The following is a 12,713-nucleotide window of genomic DNA, read 5'->3' on the forward strand; positions in this document are numbered from 1 at the left end:
TTCTATATATTGTAGGTCTGTTCTCACCTGCACACTGTCACGTTCTATATATTATAGGTGTGTTCTCGCCTGCACACTGTCACCTTCTATATATTGTAGGTGATATTATAGGTGTGTTCTCGCCTGCACACCATCACCTTCTATATATTGTAGGTCTGTTCTCGCCTGCACACTGTCACCTTCTTTCTATATATTGTAGGTGATATTATAGGTGTGTTCTTGCCTGCACACCATCACCTTCTATATATTGTAGGTCTGTTCTCGCCTGCACACTGTCACCTTCTATATATTGTAGGTGATATTATAGGTGTGTTCTCGCCTGCACACCATCACCTTCCATATATTGTAGGTCTGTTCTCACCTGCACACCGTCACCTTCTATATACTGTAGGTCTGCTTCTCGCCTATATATTGTAGGTGTGTTCTTACCTGCACAATGTCACCTTCTATATATTGTAGGTCTGTTCTCACTTGCACACTATTACCTTCCATTTATCATTTCTCTGTCCTCACCTGTACACATCCAGCTAACATTTCATAGAGAATGTGAGCTCGTTTCTTCATCACCCTGACGTCGACCATTGTGGAGTCTGCGCATTGCCCATTTTGGATGGGGTTTATAAAGCGATTGCGGAATTCCTTAATGGACCCAAGCAAGTTTTCCTTAATAAAATTCACCATACAATGATCTGATAAGACAAAGAAAAATATTGTGTTAAATTTTTTACGCAAACACACCCCCCAAATAAGCAGGAAATAGCTGCCTTCATCAGTGCCTTTTCACACAGACACAAACATTGGCAGAAACTAATGTAATGCAGTTTTACAATCCGATCTGAAATAGAAAAAAGGTTGTGATGAAGATGGGATCAAGTGCAGAATAGAAAACTAGAATTGCTATCCTTAAGGAACTCCTGCAGTGATGGATCCCATCTGTGCAAGGGAATAGAAGGGCACTTACATTCCACCAAGTTATTCTGCAGAGGGGTCCCAGTCAGGATGATCCTTCTTTTGGTCCTTATAGAATTCATCGCTTTAGAAATTGCTGAGGCCTCATTTTTCAGCACATGACCTTCATCACACACAACAAAGTCTGGACCTAAATGATAGAAATATAGGAGGCAATTATAACATCTGATTGTTAGAGGGACACTTCTATAGTATTTGTATGACAAATGTCATGTACAACCAGTACGCACCCTGAATTTATTATGCCATCATACGTTTATTATTGAATATTTATATAGCACCAACATATGGTAAAACGCAGTGTAAGAACAAATCTGCTCATTTTGGTCTTTGTAGAGTAATGTGCTGGACTTCAACACTTTATATATAAAAAGGAAATGCTGCCACCTGGAGGCCACATGCTGGTATTATACAACTGTCAACACCCTCTAGAGTGGAGTTTCTCAGCCAGGGTTCTGCAGAGGGCGCTAGGGTTTCCTGGAGCAATGAGCAGTTTGTGCTGCTCAGGTCGGTTTAGGTGACACCAATGATCTTTTTAATTATTTGTAAGGGTGACATTCTTCCTACTGGCTAGTAGTGAATGAGAATCTTCCCACTGACCCCCGCACTAATATACCGTGATCTGTGGATAGAAAAATTATAGAAGGGGGCCTTGAAGACCTGAATGTGATTACTACAAGGGTTCCCCCATGTTATAAAGGTTCAGAAAGGCTAAACTAGAATAACTGAACATATGTAGAAGCAAAAGGGAAATGACTCAAATGTGTAGAAAAAAACAGAATACAAACCTGTAAGCAAATTTAATGTGAACTTTAGCTACAAAATTCTGTACAATACAAAAATTGTTCATTGGGCCTAAGCAGTACCCAGATAGCTGTATATCGGGTGACTTCCTGTGCCTAGGCACGCCTGTCCTATACCCTCATAGCTGTATATCAGGTGACTTCATGTGCCTAGGCACTCCTGTTCTGTATCCCCATAGCTGTAAATCAGGTGACTTCCTGGCACTCCTGTCCTATACCCTCATAGCTGTGTATGGGGTGACTTCCTGTGCTAGGCACGCCTGTCCTGTGCCCTCATAGCTGTATATGGGGTGACTCCCTGTGCCTAGGCACTCCTGTTCTGTGTCCTCATAGCTGTGTATCTGCAGAGTGAGAATATCAATGTCATGGCTGCCTCTGTTGGTCTAGCCAGGTTAGGAACGAAGATCGGTGTTGTCACTGCTGCTGATGGATCTCCTTGCTGGGGAGGAGGCTGTACCTGAGTACACACATGTGACAATCACACTGCTTCTGCTTCACCCATTCTGTTAATCTTTGCTTCCACAACCTCCATTACTACATTGAACAGCGTCTCTGACATGACACAGTTAATCTTTCCTGACCATGGAGATGGCAAAAGACTCAGAACATGGAACGAACATAGTGAAGTGTCAGTGACTCCATGGAGTGTGGGCATCAGAGTGCTGAAGGTGCAGATAAAAAAATCTGCATCATTCAAGTCTGTTCACAAGGCTCAGAGTTTATCCCGACATCCCTAATCTGCACTACATCAAACTTAAAACTTTTCTAGGACTTCTGAGGCTGGCGAGGTTTAGGGATAAAGTTCTCTAGGTTAATACATGCCAGAGAGCAGTTCTATGGTTCTAGAAGCCCTGAATTGTAAAACTCAAAATTTTGGGAAATCATTGTACCTTTAAAAGTTCCTCTATACCAGTAAAATAGCTTTCTAACATTAGCACAGGTTAATGACACGCTGCTTCCCACTTGTGTGTGGGTCCATTTATATGGACGTGGTCATTAGGAAGGGTCATGCTGTGCTCCTTATATCTTCACACAGTGTTCCGGGGAAGGGAAGCTCTCTACTGTTTTATGACCTGCAAAGTAGTAAAAAAACAAAAAACAAAAGATACTTTGGACGGTGCCGAGTGACCACAGATGATGGCCAAGTATTTTTTTTTTTTTTTTTAAGTCTGCCCACAGAGGAACCATAAATATCAAAGCCTTCAGGCCTGTGTTAAACCCAAGTAGGCAAGAATAATGCAGAAGTTATTAAAAATCAAAGGCCGTTGCAAAAAGCTGCAGGGTATTAGCCGGAGAAGAGGTGAATTATACAGTGCTAACACAATCCAGCAATGAAGACTTAGGATCTGTTATTAAATTCTGCAGATTAACCACATTCAGGACAGATGATTGGGTCACACTACAAACCGCAATAAATTTTTTTCATTTGGGAGAATCAGCAAATTTAAGAATAAACAGAAATTTATATGTAAAATATTAGGCTGCTGCAAGATCTCCTTTTCTTTAGTGGTTATAGGAAATGTAAAGCTAACCGAGACCCCAATCAAGAATTAAAACATGGAGGCCAAAGATCAGACTTCAAGCATGCTGCAAATCTTTATTGCTGGCCTGGGATCCTCTCTCCCTGATGTGGTCAGTAAGCTCAAGTCTGGAGAGCAGCTTTTATAAATAAAAACAAATATTGCAAGATATTTTTAAATTCTCCTAAACAAACGGCTTGGCAGGAAGACTTTACCTTCTAATGAACGGCATTTCCTGTGGTCACATGTATTGGCTAGTTGTCTTTTTCGGTTTTGATGTCCCATTGTGGAGACGATATGGATCGGTTTAAGTGTCATTTGTATAGCTTAGAAACATTTCACTGGAATTCTCTGAAACTAATGACCGGCACCATTTAAAGTCCTTCAGGCAATCATGTTTGATCTCTCATATACATATATATGAGATATATATAAATATTTTATGATATAGGGAAGTTTCCTTGTTTTGGATACTGGAGTAACCGGAATGTTCACCTGAGCTTTGTATCGCCAGGTCTTAAGTCCGTAAGAGAGTCTTCATTAAGATCCCATTGACATGCACCTTACAAATAACCCCGATACTGAGGAACAGCAGCAGAAATTCCTTGACAGAGCAGATTAAGCAAATTACACAACTCCAGAAGAAAAATAAATATAAAACATATGAGTGCACCAGTCGCCTGATTGACTTAGTGACCACGGCTGGATTTTAAACAAGGCATCAAATGACTGCACACAAGAGCTGGGACACAGCCGACGCACACCGCTCAAGAGAACAGTTTATTTTTCCTGATTGAGCAGCAGAATTCTTCTGCCAACACGCACTATGACCAAACTGTTACTGAACATTCACTGAACTAGATCATAGCCGATGAAAAGGTGGGGGGAAAAGTGAGCAACAAGTGTGTGAAAAGGGAGCAGATTTAAATACAATATGGACAGAATTAGAACAAAACCTCCCTTAGGAATCCAAACTGGATGTAACATGAACAGAAAAAATATTGTAGAAATAAGTAGAAATTTCTAAAGTACAATCCACACCTTCGTGGACTCATGTACCCTCAACAGGAGTAAACATTATCTATATTCAGGGCACATTCCAGCCTATGGGTTGCCATATCGCACAACGTACGCTGACAGTTTATATTACATTGGAGCCCAATTATAATGCCTACAATAGTGTGCAACTTGCTCATATTGAGGCACCACAATTTGTTATTTTTTTTCTTCGTGTATGTATTTTTGGGCTGTTGATAGCCTATGCCAAAAATTTCGCATGAAAAGCACTTCACACTAACGCTCCTAGTAAAGTAATGAATGGCTCGGCGAGCATCTAAAAAGGACCTCAACCTATTTTTGCTTGGCCAGTAATTACATATTCAAATTCTGATTGGCTAGAACGGTCTAAAGAGCATAAACTGCTTGAAATTGTGTAGTAAATGTTTCTCTGGGGTGATTGTACAGGAAATCCCTCTTCTAAATGCCGCTGATAGCTTCCAGGAGGTTTGTACTTTGTCAGACGTTCCGTAATTAAGAGATAGCGCAACACAAACTGCTGACCAGGTGTAACAAAAGAACTTCCTGAATGTCAAGGACAAGATGAAAATCCCTGAACAACATGTATGGGAGGAGTGCTGTATACTTTTGACTAATATATACCGTATTATTTACCGCACAGCTGTGACTTTCAGATCCTGCACCAGGAACCACATACTGAACTGGCCTGATACCCCTTGCAGATTTATAGATCCCTGAATAAAGACAGATGTTGTGTTTCTAAAACAAACTTTCGTCCAAGCACTTCTAGCAATGCCCTGAACTCCACACACCTTTTTATTGGGGTCAAACCAAATTCCCTAACTACTTTTAAAAATATATATTGGAATAGGTAGTAATATATAAGGGCAGATCAGGGGGAAAGCACTGTGTAGAATGTATACAGCAAAAGAACTAGGCAGCTTTATCATTTATCAATACGTCATTTATAGTAATGCCAATCATATACAAGAGGGACAAGACCCCTGAACCCGAAGGTATGGAAGAAAAAAAAGATACCCAATGAGGCCCATTTATTGGGGTATATATCAGGGTGACTTATATAAAAAATTGAGAATCACCATCAGTATAAGGACTGGACAGAGAGCAGATGGTCCGGTCTTCATGTATTGTGTTTTCTCCTTTAAATATTGTAATAACTTCACTGCAGACCTGCTGCTGACATTCATAATAATTTCAAGCTGAAATTGGTGGTGGATGGGTGGTTCCACCTCAATAATCAGAGCTGGCCATAGAATGAAATAGAGAAGTGATCATATTTACAAATGCTGACACATCGCCTTCAACAAAAAAAATAAAAAGGTTCCAGTTGTAGGAAATTATGTCCTATAAGCGTGTGAAAACCATCGGTGTCATTCTATCATGGCGCATCTGCCAGGTTCACCCTTTCATTGCGCATCTGCCCAGATTCACCCTTTCATGACGTGACTGTGTAGAATAATTTCATCTCAACACATCTGTGGGATTCATCCTTTCATGGAATTTCTGTGTACATGTATTCTATCATGGCACATTGGTGTACATTCACCCCTACATCTTAGATTGAAGTCAATGTTTTAAGGCTGTGTAGAATTATACTTTGTATGTCTTTCCCAGTTCACTAGAGTGATATTTCTGGTAATACTTTACAATCGTCTTGTGCAATATAAATCTGACATGAACCTTTGGTCATTACAGGGATTATAATCAAGTTTACTGACCCCCATATTAGATTTTCACTGCTACGCTTTTACCTAAACAAGAGCTTTCCTGCTGATTGTCGTGTGTGGTTATATTTTTTATTATGTTTGTATAATATTTGATCTTCACACTTTGCTTGGCTACTGCTTAGACCAGCGGTTGCCAACTGGTGGCCCACGGCTCTGTCCGGTGCGCAAGTGTCGAGAAGGCCCCGCTGGGGGGAGGGGGGGCGCAGCGGTTAGAGACGCGAACCATGTCCCCTGTACGTACCGTAGGCTCAGGGCGGTGGGCGAGTTGTGTCTCTGGCTTAGACCTGCGATATGTGAATGGGCGGGTTCCAAGATATCACCATGGGCGAAGTTTCTTCACCTTTGAGTGACACACAGCTCCCTGGATCCAGAATCCATGCGTTTAGTTGTCTTGTCGTCTGAAAAGATTGACGACCACTGAGACTGCGCAGAGGGGGAAACCCGAAAGCAGCGACCATTTGGTTACTATGATGGCTACCATTGTAACAGTCACACTATTCTGTGCGCCAGATCTGATTAATGGGTCTCACGGAGCACAATTACTCCTCAGCTTATTAACACATTATGGAAAGAAACAAGGACTTCCCATCATCCTCTGGGTGGACAACACGCTGACAGCTTGGGTGACAACATATAGCTTCTATTTTTTTAATTAAAATGTTTCCCAGCAATGAATGTTTTCCTATGTAAAGCCACAGCGCTGAGCCAGAGCAAAGCTCCATAGCTGCGTTTTACTGGCAGCCGGGTCATTGCCAGCTGTGACTCACCAACATAACAAGCTCCAAACATCGGCACAGCTGCAGCTCAGCCCTGTCTAGTGCGGCCAGAAAACTACTGACGATAACAGTGCGTTATGTCTGTTCTATGTGACTGCACGCCGCAATGTCGGGACTCCGCAGAACAGTATGGAGAGCCATAAAAACGGGGTTCTTCTACAGGTCACTCGCCATCCAAGAAATCTTCAGTCACCCCTAATGATGCTACGGATCAGTGACCAAATTACAACCAATTCTAGGTGAGGTGCAACTAATCTGGGGCATCAAATATCAGGACACCTAACCAGACCCTTGCATGTAAGGAAACATGATAAATATGTCACAAAAGGGTCACTGTGCACTGCTGATGGCCACTCATATACATGGTAACAGCCAAAAAGTTTTTCTAATCAGTTGTGATTAAAGGAAAACAGTGACAACCATCAGAATATTTACAATGCTGCATAACCGTAGCTGGCAAACGTTGCCGGACTTTATGAAAGCATCACTTCAGAGAAGGTAAAAACTCCCACACACTTCCTTTATATAGCACCTGATGTGGCCCCAGAAAGGTACAGGATCTGTCAAAGGACCTCCCTAAAATAGGAGTGTGATTGGTCACTCTGGCAGGTAGGAGCTTAACCTTTACAGTTGCCCCCTCTATTATTTGGACATTGGCAGCCTAGGTTCACATTTATGCATTCCCATTGCAATACATTTGAGAAGCCGTTACACACTGTGCTCACAGAATACAACCATGAGAGATTAACCTAAATAGTTTTGAGGAGACCGTTCACATGAGATGATATGCTAAGATGAAATACGTAAGTAAACGTGATAATGATATATATTAGTTTTTATGTTTAAATGTTTGACCCTAACAATTTTTAAATCTAAATTGAATTCCCTGAAGAAGCAGACATCTTCTGATAAACACGTTGAATAAGAATTGGTAATTGATTGCACAATGATGGAAATTTGATTTCATGTTTTGATATGCTTTCAGAACGTTAATTTTTGTCCTTTTTTTTTTTTTTAAAGAAAAGCTTGATTATATCTGCCTGAAAAGTACAGTCATGTTTTTGTTCTTGATATTATTCAGGATGTGGCAGTGAGAACTAATGTGTGCAAATACGCAGGGCACGTTATGTGTTGTGGATGTTCATGTGTCAAAGGTGTAAACCTAGCACCATACAATGTAGTAGTAGCCATTACACAAACTGCAATCTGATAAAAATGTTTCTTATGCACCTTCTTGATTGAGGGAGTTAAGTTGCACTGAAAGCATTTGTATTCCTACACAATGGCTTTAGGACAGAATGAAAGTGTGCCAGCAGTAACACCAGAATGTGCTGGTGAATAAATACAGACACGATGTTCTCCCCTCTCCCTGTGACATCTGATAATCTTAGGTTTGTGAAAGCTGGGCATTTTTGGACAGCATAGGAAAGGGTGAGATTTTCACTGCTGTAACAGTTTTTACTGTGTTCTGTGATAGATCAGGAGAAAGAAATGGTGGAATTTCACTACCACAGGGACACAAAACAGAACTTGTTTATGTGGAGTACATTACCGGGATCCACCAGTGTCTTTTGGTAAAGTTCCTTCAGCTTTTTGCTCTTGACGTTCCTTCCTTGTGTTAGGTTTCTGTACATTTCATAACCAATAATTAAAACTCCTCCATCTTCATGCCAACGCTGCATCATATACCCTCGTTCTTGAGGGCGCTTCACAGTGGCCAGTTCTATAACCTGCATGGAGAAGAAATGCTCATTTAGGACGACTATTGAATACACAAATAAAAAAACCCTAGACTGGTTTGCACTGGGAAATTTACTAGTCAACAGCAAATAATCACATCCAACTACCCCAAGAAACTGTTCAAAGACAGTCACAAATATATGGACCCCCAACCCTATCTACAAATTGCAGTTTGCAGGTCCCGGTAATCCTCCATCATAAAAGACATTGCAGACAATTGTGTTCTTCCAGCCTTGTGGTCACAGTTTGGTGAAGACCCTTTTCTGTTCCCCCTGTTAATGTGTTCTGGGGTACAAAGCCAGCTCCATAAAGACATGGTGTCACCAGTTTTGTGTGGAGGAACTCGTGTGTCCTGCACAGAGCCCTGACTTCAACCCTACTGAACACCTAAGGGATAAATTGGAATGGTGAGTCAGGTCTTCTCATACAACATTAGCACCTGATGAAGGGAAGGGAGGGCCGTTTGTTCCAAATCTTTATTAAGGGCCACGGCCCGGGGGGGAGATGGATTTGCTCCATATTATCCACCACGGTTTTTAGAATAGGATAACCAAACTCATGTAGGTGTAATGGTCAGGTGTCCAAAGGGTTTTCTAGATTTGATTACCCAAGTGAAAATCAGGTATACCACAAACCTCCAGCTTCTCCTCCTCCTCCAGGCCATCTTGCCACTTATCAAATTCATTGGTCCAATTTAAAACCGTATTCAATGGACAGACTACAAGGGCAGAGCTAAATTCCAGCTTGTCATTCTGGAGGACAGTGTGAAGGAAAGACACCACCTGGAAACAACAAACATAGATCAATGTATTGCATACAAATCACCTTTCACTGCTTGATGTGTGTGAACAACCATATACTGAAAACCATCAATGTACAAACTGCAAATTCATAGAACATTTAGTATTCAAGCGTCATACATGAAAAGCAACAGACAAATCTTTACCTAACTGGATTCTCCAGTCCAGGTCTAGATATTACTACTGTACTACAGAAATCCCCCCCCCCCCCCCATCTCTATAAGGAAAGTCTGTAGTCCAGTAGTGGAAAACCCAGCGAGGTTGATAATACTTAGTGTTTCACTGTAGAAGAGGATGTGTTGTCAGATCACTGTAAGAAAGATAGGTTTTATGGATTTCTGGCAGGATCACCGGGTATTCTGTACTCATTTTAAAGGGATAAATCCTAGGGAACCCTAAATGTACTAGCTAGGTGTACTGCAATTTTAGTTTGCCCAGACATACAAATTAAATCTACATTCACCCACTTTTAAAGGCCATTAATAAAGATGCCTCACATTTCTCCTGCACGTCTTCTTATATATTACAGCTAAATTAAGAAACTAAACAGCAAATTGATTTCAAAAATAAACATTGTGGTAGGTCAACAAAGCAGCCGAATTCCTTTACCATTACCGAGTGGCTAAGAACAAATGAAACGCTCCATAAGAATTAACTCATTTTACACTTTGGCCTGATACTGCACATAAATTGAAAATGTGATAAATGGCGGAGACTGGAATATTTTTATTAGGCTAATCTAATTGTTATGACTAGCATTGTCTGTAAATACACCCTTGGGGAAGAACCAATTACTACAAAAGGCAAAAGATCAAAATGCTGGCTCTTAGACTAAAGTAAATACACAGATTAGACAAACCCGAGAGCATGCCGAGTTTAGCCAACGTAGGATGTCCAAGTGTACGACGCCAACCAAACCCGTGAGTAAAGAGGCAAGTCCGGGGGTTGTGCTATGTGTGTGGATCAGGGGGGTGTCTGAGTACATTTACCCTGAAACTTAACAATCCATTCTCCCTCTGCGAGAGTAGCTACTAAATGTGAAAACTGCACTGGGCCCAATTCAAATATATCTGTGAAAAAACAGCATTCTTTTTCAGGGGTGTTAGCTTAGTGAATTCAGCCCATTGTGTCTTCACTTCACATGTTTACAGCTACTACCTGCAGAATACAATCCAATTACCTGCAGGGTCTTTCCAAGACCCATACAATGGGCCAATATACAACCAGAGCCCAATTCCTTCTTTGTCTTCTTCACAGACTCACAACAGCAGTCCCACATGAACTGAACACCTAAAGAGAGACAATACAAACTTAGAAATAGCGTAGAAAAACCCACATAGTAGCCCACCATCTTACCGTTGGTAACACCACAAGTCATAATGCACTCCCCTCCACCAGTAACCCAAATCACGTTTCCCGCTAAGTCAAGATGGCTCCCCTGACAGGACAGGTCACAACAGTCCCTTTGAAGTCATGATACCACCCTCCCCTCTCCAACGCAAATTAGCATGGCTGTACATATGCACATCCTAAAATCAGTGTACACAAATCATAACTGAAGTAACCCAAAAAAAAAAAAAAAAAGAATCAATGAGTTTATATGAGACAGCCCTATCATTTCTTGTATGAATTGTTGCAGCTTGCAGTACAAGGCCTTTGATCTCATCCAGATTAAAGCTGCGTACACACGTCCAATAATTATCGTTGGAAATGAACGACGAACGACCGATTGGCCATGGTCCTTGGATCGCTCGACACCAAACTTTCTATGTATTCTTCGCTGCAACTTCTCTAAAATGCGATTTTTCCTTGCGTTCTGGGATTTGTAATGAGCCCTCCTACCATCATAGTCCCACTTCTCCAGGACATCCACCAAAACCTCCATCTTCTCTCTTGCCATTGGTGTGGCACGGGTGTGGCTGGGCTGGCTCTGTGCTGTGACATCCTCTCATGTGACCGGAAACAATTTACCAGGAAGTGGCTGGATTTGCAAAGTGCTGTGGGAAATCAGAAGTGCAAGGTGCCAAGTCGGGAATGTGCGTTCGTACGAATATTCGTCCGACCAACATTATTGAGGTAGGTGATGCTGCATATTTTTATATGCTATATGTTTATAGTTTTATATGTTATATTTTAATGTTTTTCACAGATCATGGCCTATGATGCATTTAATAATCCTGACTTTATGCGCGAGTTTATTGAAGCATACAGGTGCCATCCCTGTCTGTGGAAGGTAAAGTCTGCGGATTATTCAAATCGTTACATGAACCTGAAGGCGTATACCACTATGGTGGAGCTCTGCAAGACCGTGAATCCTGCCACCGACATAAAATATGTGGAGCAGAAGATACAAAACCTGCGGACGATTTTCAAAAAGGAAATGAACAAAAAGTCTTCACAGCAGTCAGGTGCTGCAGCGGATGATATATACGTACCTAAATATGGTACTTTAATCTGTTAGCATTCACCGCAGATCAGGATGAAGGTCGGCCATCGGTGTGCAGCCTGGAAGAAGCGGATAAGGATGCTGGGGAAAGCCTTGATGAGACTCCAGAGATATTTAAGACACCAGGTACGTTATTGAAAAATATTTTTATTATACAATTTATAAAAACACAGGCACATTTACATATAGTACAGTATAAAACATAGTACAGATTTTTATTGCAGTCCTACAAACATTGTGGTGTACAGACTATGTCATGCGATCCTGCCATTCTACTGCTCTAGTAGTGTTGAAGTACTCCAAGTACTTGCTTCGGTTTTCTATAGCCAACACTGAAGCATTCTGAGGTACTGCAACCTGTAGATCCACTAGACCAGTGAATTGATTACTGCTTTCACCCGGTGTGGCTGTAGTAGAATCTTGCTCCATTAGAGGACCAAATGATGCACTGCAATTATTGCAGCGTAGAAAATTATGTAGCAAGCATAGACTACCTTGTCAATTTTGTCCATGCAGAGATTGATAGCAGTATGGAACATTCGAAAGCGATTTGCTAGAATACCGAACGCATACTCAACCACCCTCCTAGCACGAGATAACCGGTAATTTAAAATCTTTTTCTGTTTGTCCAAGTTTTTTGGAGGATAGGGTTTTAATGCAATGCAAATGCTTCATCTGCAACAAACACAAAGTTCATTCCCTCTATAGTTTGGCTGTTTCTAGGAAGGTGCAGTTGCTTGTTGATCAGATTCCTGTGAAATGGCGTACCATCCAGAACCCCTCCATCAGACATGCGCCCGTTTCATCCTATGTCCACTAAAACAAATTCATAACGGGCATTCACTATTGCCATGAGCACAATGCTGAAAAACCCCTTATAGTTATAATAATACG

General features: G+C 41.3%; 1 protein-coding gene across 3 annotated transcripts in view; it reads right to left on the reverse strand.

Annotated features, from left to right (window-relative positions):
• The window catches only part of ATRX (ATRX chromatin remodeler), a 57,436-nt gene that overhangs the window by 19,056 nt on the left and 25,667 nt on the right, over positions 1–12,713 (reverse strand). For all 3 annotated transcript variants that reach the window (XM_072430263.1, XM_072430262.1, XM_072430261.1), the window contains exons 15-19: positions 10,554–10,663; positions 9,209–9,355; positions 8,386–8,563; positions 962–1,099; positions 514–689 (exon numbers count right to left, since the gene is read on the reverse strand). In XM_072430263.1, the coding sequence (XP_072286364.1) occupies positions 514–689; positions 962–1,099; positions 8,386–8,563; positions 9,209–9,355; positions 10,554–10,663 (749 nt within the window). The remainder of the gene's footprint in view (positions 1–513; positions 690–961; positions 1,100–8,385; positions 8,564–9,208; positions 9,356–10,553; positions 10,664–12,713) is intronic.

Source organism: Pyxicephalus adspersus, chromosome Z (assembly GCF_032062135.1).
Source record: "Pyxicephalus adspersus chromosome Z, UCB_Pads_2.0, whole genome shotgun sequence".
NCBI classification, from domain to species: domain Eukaryota; kingdom Metazoa; phylum Chordata; class Amphibia; order Anura; family Pyxicephalidae; genus Pyxicephalus; species Pyxicephalus adspersus.